The 14,651-nt window shown below is 41.9% G+C and overlaps 1 protein-coding gene across 2 annotated transcripts in view; it reads left to right on the top strand.

Annotated features, from left to right (window-relative positions):
* The window catches only part of Pip5k1b (phosphatidylinositol-4-phosphate 5-kinase type 1 beta), a 256,230-nt gene that overhangs the window by 112,125 nt on the left and 129,454 nt on the right, over positions 1-14,651 (top strand). For both annotated transcript variants that reach the window (XM_021190213.2, XM_029540159.1), the window contains exon 3: positions 1,225-1,293. In XM_021190213.2, coding sequence (XP_021045872.1) covers positions 1,225-1,293 — 69 coding nt within the window. The remainder of the gene's footprint in view (positions 1-1,224; positions 1,294-14,651) is intronic.

Here is a 14,651-nt window from a genome sequence, read left to right as displayed (position 1 = left end):
TTAATAACTATTTTTGAGTTAGTAGGACTAAAACCTCTCTGTGTCACAACTTTTAAATGGATCAAAAGGCACATCGCAGCATGGAAAAATACAAATAATGCGCTTAGTGACGAAGTAATAGTCTAAAAACTTAGGACTAGCAAGGAAATTGCTAACGCTATTAACAATTATGGGTTTAAAAATCAATAATTAAAATACTAAGACCCTAATGGGTAGATTAGCAAAAAGTCTGAGAAACCCAAAAGGAAACAGACAAAGGGCTACCGTGGTGGGAGGAAAATGTAGTCCCCACTCACTGAGGAGGGTCTGTGTTTGACCTGACAGATTATCAAAATGTAGTAGCTGTTGTTGCTCAGAGAGGCAGGCTCCTGCTCGCTCCAGACATGGCTATGAGCAGGCCAAGACTTCTTGGAAGGCAATCTGCTGATATTAGTCAGCACTTTAAAGTGTTAATACGCCAGTATGACTTAGTCACTCTAGGAACCGAGTCCAAGATAACACTGATAGTTGTATTATTTGCAGAAGCAAAATGTTTGGGCCACAACTATTCATTAGTATTAGCATCAGTAACTAAGGGACACACAATTTTGGATACACAATTGTATTCACACCGTGATGTCTCCTCACCTCTAAAAGAAAATATTCTTTTTCCAGTGAGGATTTTTTTTTTAATCACAAAAGGGGCACGTGCTTATTACATCAATGTTCACTGAAAACACAAAGATGATATTATCATTTTTCATATCAAAATGCATATGTCAAAAGATAGAGATGAATGTGTGAAAATGTGAATCATGGGGTTGCTTAAGGGTAGTACTATTAGGAGTGATGTGTGTGCGTGTGTGTGTGTGTGTGTGTGTGTGTGTGTGTGTGTGTGTTTGTGTGTGTGTCTGTGTTCTGGTTCATAATTTTGGTACTTTCCAGATATTGTTACAGCTCTTACAACTGAAGCAAAACTAAATTTAAATAGCTTGTAACAAGAAATCTGTCTACATGATAAGGGTCTACAGCATCTTGCTTCAGACTTTCGTGAGCATACTCCCATAAGAACTCTTGGATTTTCTTTTCCTTCTGCCCACCCCCCGGAAACAACAGCAGTAACAACAACAACAAAATAGTGTGTATATATATATACATTGCTCGTTAGTGACATTATTGATATCCTACACTAGTACACTAGAGAGGAGCAGTCAGAATTCACATGGAAATATCTCTCCTTCCCAGATGTCGTCAACTGCTGAAAATGGAGACGCCGTACCTGGAAAACAAAACGAAGAAAAAACCTACAAAAAGGTGAGTTTTAGCACTGTTCTGCTGTTGCGGGATTGAGGATTTTAGACCTTTCCTTCTTCTGAAGCAGTTGTTAACCGTCTAACTTTCTCTTGTGGCTCTACTGAATGAGCAAGATGTTGGTGGTTTAAGTGACAAAATGTATCATTGCATAGTTGTAAGGGTCAGAAGTCTGGCAGAGGTCTGACGGGTGCCCACGGAGCTCCATTCCTTCCAGAACAGCTAGGGGGGACTCGAGGGCTTGTTCTATCCAGTTACTAAAAGTTCCGTGAGTCTGCACTATCACACTTCTTTCTATCTCAAAGCAGAAGGGCCATACCCTTCTAACACTGCAAAAAAGGACCAGTGAATTACCCTTCTAGATAATGAAAAATTATTATTTTTTTAATTTTAACATTAGTTGATCAGCAACATTAATGTTCACTAGCCTAAACTCTTGGTTGCCATATAACATAGCATATTTCTAGAATCAAAGGATTAGGACATGGCTGTCTTTCATAGACATCTTTCTGCATACCCCAGTTACCATGTGAAGACAGGTGAGGGGAGAGAGTTATTTTTCTGCCTTTATTCTCAATATTCATAGGAAGAAGACCCTCAATGGTATATGATATCCTGTGTCTAGCATATGAATCCTTTAACTGACTTACTGCAAAGTACTTTTGTCTTAATTTTTTAAAAAAAAGTTATAAGCATGAATTGCTTTCACTCCATGCCTCTTTGAATCCTCTAAAATTTCATGTCTTTAGTCCATTTCATACAGATCTCTTTTTCTGGGCTTCCTAGTGTGGCTCTAAACTAATCAAGCTAATGTTAACATCACTGTTGGATAAAATATGACCCTTAGCAGCACTGTCCCCACTTCTAAGTTAACTTTATACATTACAGCTTTCGGATCATGAGTCATGTGAAATGTTGCTTTCCTAAGTGTCCTTTTCCTGTGGATCTTTTTAACTCATCTTTTCTACTCAGAGAAACCTAGAAATATAAACATGGAGACTGCTATCTCCGGTGATGGTGCGCGCTCAGGAAATAGATGTGTCAGGATGAAGACTAAAGAATTCCATGATGGCCTAGGGGGAGGGGCATGCCTTTAATTCTAGGCAGAGACAGGTGGATCTTTGAGTTTGAGGCCATCCTGGTTTACAAAGCAAGTTCCAGGACAGCCAGGGCTACACAAAGAAACCCTGTCTTGAAAAACCAAAATATACAAGTAACAAAAAAAGTAAAATTTCAGAATATCAGGTCTTATAAACTTTATAATCCAGCCAAAGATAGTAATGACAATTAACTTTAGACACAGATGGAAAACTGGTTGTTTCTTCTTTACCCGGTAAGCATGGGAACAGAGTAGAGACACTAACCTGTCATTACTTTAGGTTAGCTTCCGGCAGTATCCTCAGTCAGCATCAAAATGCACCAGGATTCTGGACTGAAATCCTTTGTCATATGAACATAATCACCCATGCCTTGGTGTTTGCCCAGTGTGCCCTGGTCCAAAATGTAGCAAAGCTGGAGGATTCTACAATCAAAGGAGGGGCTGGAGAGATGGCTCAGCGGTTAAGAGCACTGACTGCTCTTCCAAAGGTCTTGAGTTCAAATCCCAACAACCACATGGTGGCTCACAACCATCCATAATGAGATCTAACACCTTCTTCTGGTGTATATGAAAACAGCTACAATGTTATTACATATAACAATAAATAAATCTTTGGGCCAGATCAATAAATAAATCTTTGGGCCAGATCGAGTGGGCCAGGAGTGGGTCAGGTTGGAGCAAGCAATGAGTTCAATTCCCAGCAACCACATGATGGCTCACAACAGTCTGTACAGCTACAGTGTACTCATATACATAAAATAAATAAATTATTTTTTAATAAATCATTTTTTAAAAAAATCAATGGGTATTTGATCCAGTGAAGTTAGAGAAGTTAGAAAAATTAAAAATTCAGGTACTGTAATAATTCTTATAGAAAGAGACAAAAGAAAGGTAGAAAGACTAGAACACATGTGCATACAAACACCAATAATGTTTTAAGAAACACAATAGTATATGAATCTTTTGATTATCTGATTATTAAGAGGAATATAAGAGATACAGAGATTAGTCCTTAATCAGTGTGGTATTGATGGTGCACAGCACACAGAGAACACCTCATGGAAAAACGTAAAAGTTATATTTTGGAAATGTGCACAAATGTTGGAAATTACACCTGCTTTCCTGCCACCTCCGGTTCTAGGAATACATCAAGCCTACCTTGCATACCTCTGGATGTGTCTTTAAGTGAGGTTTCCTTTCCTAGTTCTGAAGCTCTGATGACACAATATGGATCTGTTTAGTAAAGGGACTTGGTGATCCACTGTTTATTATTATAATGGAAAACAACCCAGGTTAAAGATATCCCCCTGCCCCATCCACTGCCTCTAACAAGAAAGACCCCAAGGAGTCTATAAAGACAGTTCAGCTGACTGAGAGAAGTGAGCCTCAAACAGCTGTAGGGCTCAGTAGCCTCTCATGAGGTGGTGAGAGAAGAAGCCACTGAGGATTGGTGTTAACAGGTTACTGTTAACCAGTTAAGTATTAACCAGTTGCTTTGGGCTTTCTGTATGGGGCTCCAGGTTAGGTGGACAGTAGCTGCCAGTACCCAGCATCTTCAGTGTAATGATTTGCATGTGTTTTGGGGAACAGTCAGCGTTTGTGAACTCATTGCTCACCTTGTCTTGATCACTTACACCTGAATGCTGAGCTGGTTGCTTTTGGTTCTTCCCATTGTCCATTTCTCTAATTTATTATCAATTCTTGGCAAGGTCAGGAGGAAATAAACTTAAGCCCATAAGGTTAATGTCTTCAACTAAAGACTAAAGCAAGTTGGGTATTAGCTACGTAAAGCAAACATGTTGCCCATTAAGGCAGGCATTAGTGGCTGCCTCTCTGTTTACAGAGTCTAGGATTTCTACTCTCAGTTAATTTGCTGAATGTCTTCCGATAGGATTATAAACACAACAGCCTACAGGAGCTGGGAAGGAAACAGGTTTTGCTGCTATAACTATGGGAACCATCATAAGGATGCATGCCTTTCTTTGGGGATGGATGGCACTGAGTTGCTGCTAACAGAACTGGGTGTGGGTGTGGACCCCAGCCTGCCTCTACGCTCATTTTTTTTAGGAAACAGAAATCCAGATCCTGATGTGAAATCTTCTAAGTTTTTAATCATCAACTAATTCAGAAGTTTGCTTTTAAGTTCACTCTGGGCAAAAGAACATGCCAGTGGAACTTTTCTCACCTGCAAACTGAAACAGTTTGTAAACACCGACACATTCTTGGTATGAGAAAGTGAAGGGGAAAAGAAATGTCATTGAGACCACATCTCTGCTACCCAAGACTGTATAGTTTATTTGGAAGAAAACATGTAGTCCCATGTTAACAAATAAATAAATACATACCCAAATCAGTATTAGATACCAAGACAATTGGAAGACATTTTGTTTAAATCTTCACAAAACCCAAGTAGCTGGGAGCTCATTGTTGTCTTCCAGGCTCTCCCAGCTTCGAAACTGGGAGAGGATTTTGCTGGGGTAAAACTCTCGTGATGTCTATTTACTTTCCGTCACTCCTTTAGTGACTGTGCCTGCTAATTTGCTTACTTGTCTATGTGATAGGCCTTCTGATGAGCGTGACACACACTTGGATGAGGGTGGCTTGCCGGAAGGACAGGAAAGACTAACTCAAATTCAGCCCAGTGTCGGTACCACATATAGCAGGTGGTAGTGTGGGATTGACTCTGAATCAGCCTCAGGTGCACCATGGAGTAAAGGGTTCAAACTTTATGTTCCAGGTTAGTGCTGTTAAATAGAACTTTCTGGAATGGTGGAAGTGTTCAATAATCTGCACTAAATCCGTGGCAGTAGGATTTGTAAGGTTACTGAATGATGAGCATGTGTGAGTAACTGCATTTTTATCGATGTAATTGTTAGTCTTGAGTTTAAAAATCCTTTTATTGACTAGCAATTCTATGTGTATATAGTGTATTTGATTGTATTAATCTCCACCCATTGCCTTTTCTTACCCCTTTTCTGCTGCATCTGCGATCCTCCTTCCCAACACTTCTCTTTTCTAATTTCTTGTCTTTTAAAAGAAAAAATAGCCTCTTGAGTTTAAATAGGGCTCCTTGCATGTACACAGGTGTGGGATTATCCACTGCATGGTGAGCCACTCTGTTGAAGAAAAGTCACTTCTCCCTCCCCCGACAACTGTCAACTGCCAATAGCTAGCTCCTCCAGAAGAAGTGGGAGTCTCACATGTCCTTCCCCCATGTGTGTTGGAATTTTGACAGCTCCATGCTGTTCAGGTCTTCTCGTACCAGCAACCACAGACACTGTGAGTTCATGGGGGGAATGGCTGTGCCCTGGACAGAAGACTGTATTTCATAGCCTCCTCTCCATTCCCCAGATCTACAGTCTTTCCCATTTTCTCTGAGTCTTGAAGACAGAAGCAGAGTGTGTGTGTGTGTGTGTGTGTGTATGTGTGTGTGTGTGTGTGTGTGTGTGTGTGTGTGTTACATATCACACTTAGGGCTGAGCAGTCAACTGACATTTGTTACCAGTGCTTTGACAACTGTTGAGTCTCCGCATTCATGACTGCCCACTGAGAAGCTTCTCTGGCCAAGGTTGAGAGCAGCACCAATCTGTGAGGATCAACAGATATTTGGAGGACACTTGGACAACTTGTTCATTGAGCAGACCAACACTAGAGGTTCCCTTTGAGGCTTATGATCTTCTGGGCCATGGGATTTGGACTGTATTTACTGTACAGGAATTCTCTCCCATGCAGCAGGCCCCAAATCCAATCAGAATGCGGTTAGCCATTAGGGCAAACCAGGAAAGGGGATAACATTTTATATGTAAATAAAGAAAATATCTAATAAGAAAAAGAGAGAAATAAAGAAATAAAGCACCAGAAACTCCATTCTTTTAGTTTCTATTGTTCACTTCAACCTGATGATGAGAAAAGTTTCCCTTGTCTCCTATTTGGAAAATCTGGCAAATCTGGGACTCTATAAACTTCATTTATTTATTTATTTTCATGTCTTCATTGTTTTTAAATAGTTGAGATAGAGATTTTAGACGATCCAAAAAGCATATACAAGAAAATTTTTTTAAAATGCTATCAGAAAAAAAAAAAAAGAGAGTGATGCCAGCATTGAATCATGGGCACCTCTTGCTGGCAGGTCAGTTTGTAACATGCAGGGTTCACCATTAGTAAAACCGCTGATGACTTTTATACACTAGCAGGCTAAGGATCTGCATTTTGAATCTTTGTTAGTAAACTTGAAGCTTGAACAGGTACACGCTGGTTACCTTAATGGCCGGTCCAGTTGTAGGCACTAAGGCACTGGGATACTGTCGTGGAAAACAGTGACAGGCTGTGACAGCTGTACAGGGTGCATGGGGCCAGGGACAGTGGCACCGGCAGCTTTCCTATCCAAGGAAACAAGAGTTGGAAAAGATGGGAGAAAAAAAATTCTGAGACAAGTTCTCTCTGTTTCCAAGGCTTTACCTCAAATTCACAGCCCACCTGCCTCTGGCTCTTCTCTGCTGGGATTTCAGGCGAATGCTACCATCCTCAGCAGGAAGAGTTTGGGTGGTTGGTGTTGTTTTAAGGAATGCCTCCATTTTCTGGAATTAAGGAAATGTTGCCACCATACCTGGCCTCTGTATTTTTCTATAAAGATTTTTTATTATACATACATGCATACATACATACATACATACATACATGCCTATATACAAGTGCCAGCAGGTATGTATGTGTGTGTACCACATGTAAGCCTGATATCTGCAGAGGACAGAAGAGAGGGTTGAGTCCCCTGGAAGTGGGGCAAGAGGCAACTGTGACGCACCAATTGTCGGTGCTAAGAACCAAACCCAGTTCCTCTTCAAGAGCAGCAAGTGCTTTTGGCTAGGAAACCATTTCCCCATCCCCCAAGCTTCTGTATTTGAAATGTGATAAAACTGCCTAGACTTATTCCTCCCGAACCAACAACCGTCAGGATGGCTGAGTGATAGACGTCCGGGATCACCTCGAAGTTCTTAGCCAGGGAGATGGCTGGAATCACCACCCTTGCCTGAGTTTGCGATCTCACAGTTGGAACTGAGAGCTTCCCAGGCAGCTGGTATAGGAAGTGTTTGTTGAGGTCATTTGCCTTTCCACCTCTGTCACCTCACTTCTGTACCCTGTCCTTCCAGCCTGCTTCTCCTTTCTAAGTCTGTCCGCACACCAGCCTTCCCCCCCAGGGAAGTCAGTTCTGGTGACGACAGGCTGCAACGGGAATGGGTGATGTGGGGCTGGGGGCAGAAGCACCCCTGCTCTGGGTACCAATGAGTCTCTAACCAGTTTGCACAGGGTCTGGCAGGAGACTGGCAGTCCGGGACGCACATAGGAGGGGCCTGACCTAAGTGTTCCCGTCTCTTTCCTCCTCTCTCTGTTTTTCAAGACTGGTTTTGTTCCGATGCAGTGCATCAGCCAATTTTCCTGTTGGTAGAACAGGCAGCGATGGGGGGTGGGGGGGGAGCAGCAATGCCTGACCCTTGCTACATTAACAAGGATAGATGGCTTTTATTACTTTTGAAATGTGAGTAAAGTGATGGCCCCGAGACACTCTGATCTAAATCGAAGCATTTGTTTAAACATAACCCCCTTTGCCTAGTGAAGACATACAGCTGCCTCTGGGGAACTTTGGCGTGGGGATCTCAGACTGAAGGATGACACATCTGTGTGTATCTATTCATGCATACTTACTTTGGATTCATATGGATATATTACTTACTTTGGTAAAGAAAAGAGCTGGTCCGTGTCTCATGCCCTGACCACTCTTTCTTTCCCTTGAAGCTAAGCCCACTTCCCTAAAATTAACAAACTTAGGTCCTGTCCTGGGGGGCACTGCCCTCTTCAGCTTAGCATAGACACCAGTGTATGTGTATTGGGCATCAGTTGTCGTGAATAGCAAGTATATTGGCCTCTAGGAAGAGGGACCTTGGGGCCTTTTGAACACTGCTCTTACTTCATCCTGATGTGGAAACTACTTAACCAGAAATTGTGTTGCGTGGAGAACATTTAAGGTCTGAAGAAAATTTTTGGTTCTCGAAGCTTAAGAGATAGTCCTCTTAGCTTACACTGAGAGAGAGGCCAAGAACACTGTGCCTTAGAGTACCCAGGAAATGCCCGTCAAAGCGTCACCTAAATATTACTAATAGTACTAAGACTGGAAGTCCCTGGCCTAACCAAACCTTGGAAGTAGAGCATGGATTTGAGTTCTTCTCTGCCGAGGCTAGTCTGAAATCCTGAGCACTTTTTTTTCCCAATTGATCTGTGTCTTCATTTTCTCCATTCATAAAATATAATGGATACATGCTCTGGGTGTACCACAATGCTGTAAGGATCAAATGGTTTAACAGATGTGAACACGACTGGATGAAGTAGAATGCTAGCGAGTGAAGTCACAGTATTTGTTAATGAGAGTAAGATTCCCTCCACCATAATTTCTACATCCTTCTGTAGGAACAGCAAGGAGGTCATGTGACTGCCACCCTCAGGACTAGACTCACAGACATGACTGCTTAGCATCCTGAGGCCAGCTGCAGTCAACCTGGGCATGGGATGGGGAGTGTTGGAACTAGAAACTGTTCTTCCCCCACGGCAGTGGCTTATGAAATAAGATGCAAAGATGAGCTATAATAATAGACTGCCACTGGGATTTTAAAATTGAACAACAAGGAGGTAGGGGGTATAATTAAATAATCATGTCAGATTTACAAGCATGTATAATGATAAACCATCATCTCCCTCTCCACATGGTACATACCCCATTCCAGACATCTCAGCTTCTGTAATACATGTTTTCAAATAGACCTTTATTCCTTTCAGCAAGATGTCACATATCATTGAGCAAATGAATCAGCAGCTTCAGAGAGAGCCCACCAGGGAAGCAAGCCATCTCGTTGGTCTGTTTCTCCAAACGTGTCACCAAAAGATGGCCATTTTCTGCACTCACATTGGAGGGGGCCCTGGAGTGGTTGGCTGTGCACCATCTCTGCCTTGCAACCACCAGTACTCTGTCTTTGATCCCCAATTTCAGTAACCATTACATGGGTGTCCCTAAAATATCCTCCGTAGGAGATGCCATTGTAAGTTTATAACCTGTTATAGGGAACAGACACCACAACATAGTTGTGTTTGATATTAGAACAGGACAGGGTCTGGGGCATTTCTGTCCCTGTGTCCAGACTCCACTGCAGCTGTTGTTCCTGCTCACAGTGAACAATGCTGCTTTGTTTTCTAACGCAAAGACTGAATATAAGGTGATAACCTGCCTCCTGCATGGTGGGGCCAGGGGGTTCCCATCTGAGCAGCAGATCTTCTTGCCACAAGGCCCGTGACTTATCTCTCTTTTTCACAACCTCCCCGTGCTTGGTGTGTACCCCTGAAGATTTTTTTAAAGGGTCACATAGGAAAATATCGAGATTTCAAATGCTAGAATTCTGGATTCTGAAAAAAAAAAAAGAAGACCAGAAACATAAATTAAGTTTTAATCTTAAAAGTACACTCATAGGATACTCAGCATGGTGTATTTATTTAGAGTTTGCTGTGGTGCAGAGTATTGGCTGGTGGAATAATTTTTATTGAGTTCCGTTTACTTTATGCTACCCCAAAACCCTATTTATCTGACAAATTATAGCGTATTATAGTCAGAATCGATTTCAAAAACCAAGACGTTGAGAGTGCTAATATTAAGTGTTTGCTTTATGCCTGATACAATTCTAAGTAGTACAGAAGTATTCATTTTATCTTCATAATAATCCAGAGAGGGCATCAGCGAAATAGCTTAGTGTATTCAGGCACTTGCCACCAAATCTGGGACCCAAATCCTATAAGAAGAAAGTAATTTTCATTGTCTTTTGATATGCACATGTGCTCTATGGCATGTGTGTGTAGACACACTCACACACGCACATGGACATGATGTAATTTTTAAAGAACCGAGTGAAGGGATGTGCCTGGCTTTCTGTTTTCATTCAACGGAATGAGACCATGAACTCAGCCAACCATGCATTAAAAATCTTTAGAGAGAAATATTTCATGTGTACTGAAATGTACTGATATCTCTCCCCCTTTAATTGTCCCCTAAAGAGTACAGTGCAGTATTGATTGGCATAGCATTTGCATGGTATTTTTGTTCTCAGTAATGTGGAGATAATTTAGAGTATATGGAAGAATGGATGTTGGATGTAGGTAATATTCAAATATAGCACCATTTTATGTAAGGGACTTGACAGCATCTATAGATTTGCATTTCTATGGGGATTCTAGAACCAATTCTCTATGAAAATGATCAGCTGTCATCTTATCCCCATTTTACAGATGAGAAAAATTTGATACAGAGAGATTAAGTAACTAGTGGTAGAATAAGGCTGGGCGTCCAGCTCTGTGTCCAGAGTCTGCCGTACCCCTCCACTAAGGTCTGAACACTGTATCCAGGTGGTGGTACTGCCAGTGACATAAGGCTGACCATTCTCAGCCACGTGTGGTGAGGCACATCTTTAAAAGCTTGCATGGGAAACTGAGGCAGGAGCAAAGCAAGTTCAAGGCTAGCATGGTCCTTAGACTGGCACCCCATCTCAAAGGAGGTGGATACCGTGTGTGCATGTATTTGTGGTGTGTGTGTATGTATATGGTGTGTGTGTGTGTGTGTGTGTGTGTGTGTGTGGTGTACGTATGTGTATTTGTATATGGTGTGTGTATGTATATATGTGTGTCTGTATGGTGTGTGTGTAGTGTGTGTATGTATGTGTATGGTGTGTGTAGTGTGTATATGTATGTGTATGTGGTGTGTATGAGTGGGGTGTGTGTGTGTGTGTGTGTGTGTGTGTGTGTGTGTCTGTGTGTCTGAGGCCATTCTGAATTATTCACTATAATAACAGAAATATGTGACACAAATAAACATGGCAATTTTTGAATTGGAAAAAAGAGATTAATACTGCTGACCAATTATGAAACAACATTTTCCTTGCTTCAGTGGTCGAAAAACCAGTGTGTGTCTTACATTCATACAGAATCCAAACTACAGCCTGGAGTATACCTTTTCCTATAAAAATAGTAATTTTCCAGTAATTTTTAAATGAGGAATAAACATATTTTGAGGATATTGTGCAGAGTGCTGAAGAGAAAAGGATAAATAGAGTGACTGATTCCAAGTGTTTTCTTGAGAGTGGAGCTCGGGATTGACAGTGAGGAGTAAAATCTATCTGGCAGATGAGAAATACTATAAATGAGAAAATTTGGAGGAAAACAGCATTGAGAACCTGGTGAGCTGACAGCAAGTTAGACTCTCAGGTGTAACGCTTCACTATTAATCCACTTAGAGCAAACAAAGATGTGATAGAGGAAGCCCTGGGTTGGCTTCAAAAGTTCCCCTGGGGCAATCAAGGTCTCCCAAGTGAACTGGTGAGTACAGCCCATCACCTGTTGGTCCTGTATCAGTGACTTTTATTATACTAGAAAAGGGAAGTGAGCCTGTTATTCCTCTGTGGTGAAATGATGCTCTTAGAGGCATCCAGCACATCATAAAGGAGAGGCCTGGGTAAGGTGGCATTACCTGGAATTCCTGTGAGTTGAGACCAATCTACTCTACATATTGAGTTCCAGGCCAGCCAGAGCTACATAGTGTGACCATGGGGCGGGAGGGGGGGGGGGAGGAAAAAGAGGAAAATGTCTCACTGTGGATACCTGAAAATTTAGATTTTTGTCACATGTGAATCTTTTTTCTTCTTTTCTTTTATTTTCTTTTCATTTCTTTTCTTTTTTCTGCCCAACTCCATCATGTAAGTACTCTCAGCCACCCCCAGACACAATGTAGGTTCCACTTAAGGGAAATGGGGCTTGCCTAGGGTCTTGTCACCTTGTTCCCTGAGGAGAGCGGTACTGCTCTCACCCCCACCCCCGTGACTTCTCCTCATCCAGGAAGGACAGAGGCCTCCTTGTGGAGCAGGAGCCCTTGCTCACAGAGAACTGACAGGTAAATGGCCTGGGTAACCTAACTCCCCTGAGGTATGTGTTTACAGTATGACCTCGTCATTCCTTGTGGGTGTGGTCTGGGCCTGGAATATAAAGAGCATTTGGTTAATCAGTTGACAAATATTTATTTAGCTTGGCCTAGTGCTGTGCCTTAAAGGTAAAACAGAGGCCAAAGAAAGCAAGAATCATCGCCCTAAATAATGTTGTCATTGTTTTGATAAAAGGTAGACCAGAAAAAATAAGGTTAATGAAATAACTAGCCATTTTAATAATTATGGAGATGTGAAAAGAATAAGGGGGCGTGGGCGCTGTTGTTAAGGCATTGCTTACAGGAAACTCCTCTAAGGAACTGACGTGGGGCCTGTGGTCACAGGTGTGGGAACAAAGCAGCTGAGAGGAGTGGAGAGAGGACACTGGTCAGAGAGGGTGGCTTTTGCCAAGCCCTGCAGGCAGGAAGCAGGCAGGTAGATTCCAGGAACTGGGGTGAAGCTGGTGTGGCGGAAACTTCTGAACAAGCCAAAGGGAACCCGTGAGCAGTTCCCAGCTGGAGCCAGTTTTGTCTGCATGGAGTCAGCAGACAAAGTTGTGGCAGCGAGGGAGAGGGCTGCCACTAGCATCTGATGACAAGGTTTCTCTGACACCTCCGGAAGTACACAGAACAGCACTTCAGCACATTGGCCCAGAATGCCAACAGAGCTACATTAAGAGATAGTTAGTGGCCTAGACTAAAATAGTAGACTGCGCGGGTGGGGCAGGTCCTGACTTGCGTGTGAGCTGAGGAAGTGATAGGAAAAATTGATGATCCCATGGAGTTCTTAGTGGGTAGAGATGGAGAAGGCTGTCTAGGGACAATGACATCTAAACGTGGGCATATTGGTTGGGTAATGCCAACAAGGGCTCAAAGAGAAGAACCAAATAAGAGGTTAAAAGTGTGGGTTGGGAGCCAGGCAGTGGTGGTGCACGGCTTTAATCTCAGCACTTGGGAGGCAGAGGCAAGCAGATTTCTGAGTTCAAGGCCAGCCTGGTCTACAGAGTGAGTTCTAGGACAGCTAGTAAGGATTGGGAGCCCATGGGACAAGTATCATCAGTTCAGCTTCAATTCATCAAAGTGAAGGCCTACAGGATAAAGAGAAGCTTGGTGGCAAGAATGTTTTTGTTTTGGTATTGCTTCTAAAGAACTCTCTCTACGGATGCATATAGACTGAGCATCCTTAAGTGCTTCAAAATCCAAAACTTTAAAAAAATATTTTTATTAATTCTTTAAGAATTTCATACATGCATACAGTGTATTATTTTTTTTGATAATGTTTACCACCAAGTCCAAAACTTTCAGTGTCTACATACCAGGAAAACAGTGTCATGACCACGGGAAACCGCCACACCTGACCCTTGTAACAGGCTACGGTCTAAGCATAGGCACACTAAGCATGCTGTGTAAAAGCACATTCATCAAACGAGTTTCATGTTTCAACTTTGGTCTCACACCTGTAGTATCCTATCATGTAATGCAAGTAAATAGCCTACCACCAGAAAAAAACAAAAAAAAAACAAAAAAAACAAAACTCAAAGTGTGAAACATTTCTGATTCTAAGCATTTTTGAATAAGTGACGTTTGATTTATATTTCTCAAAAATAAATAAATAAATAAATAAATAAATAAATAAATAAATAAATAAAAATACAAACCACAGATCTGACCAGTGCGTGCCTTACAATCTTCTGCTGGCTTTTGTGGACTACAAAAACTAACCACAGTTTATAGCATGTGAGTCTTTCATGGGCCATCACAATAGGAGTGTCGTGGTCTATCTCTTGCAACTTGTGCATAAGTACAGAGAGAGAGGTCCTTAGCAAATGTCTTGAAATCCACACAGCACTTGTTTTAAGAGATCCATCGCTTTTTCTTCTTAATCCTAAAGTTATCATATACGTTCTGTGGGGATGCATTCTGAAGTCTACAATCCGAGATCTTCAACTAGAGATGAGACGTGTTGGGTGGAAGGCCAGACAAGGTAGAATTTCTACTTTGCACGATTGAATTGTGACAAATATACTTTGAAAGAGCTCAGTTTACAGCCATTGCGGTGTCTCAACAGGCAGAGGTGCTGATGGCCTGAGTTTTGTCCCTAGAACCCATGATGGAGGGAAAGAATTAACTCCTAGAAGTTGTCCCCTGACTTCCACATACGTGCTGTCATACATGCATGCACACAGGCTTGTACACATACCCTCATACATGCATACAATAAGAATAATATCTTCTGTCTATCCTTGCAACCTCTAGGAGCTC

This window comes from Mus pahari, chromosome 1, assembly GCF_900095145.1.
Source record: "Mus pahari chromosome 1, PAHARI_EIJ_v1.1, whole genome shotgun sequence".
In the NCBI taxonomy this organism is placed as follows: Eukaryota; Metazoa; Chordata; class Mammalia; order Rodentia; family Muridae; genus Mus; species Mus pahari.
The sequence above is the reverse complement of the archived record's forward strand: the minus strand, read 5'-3'. Positions and strand labels throughout refer to the sequence as shown.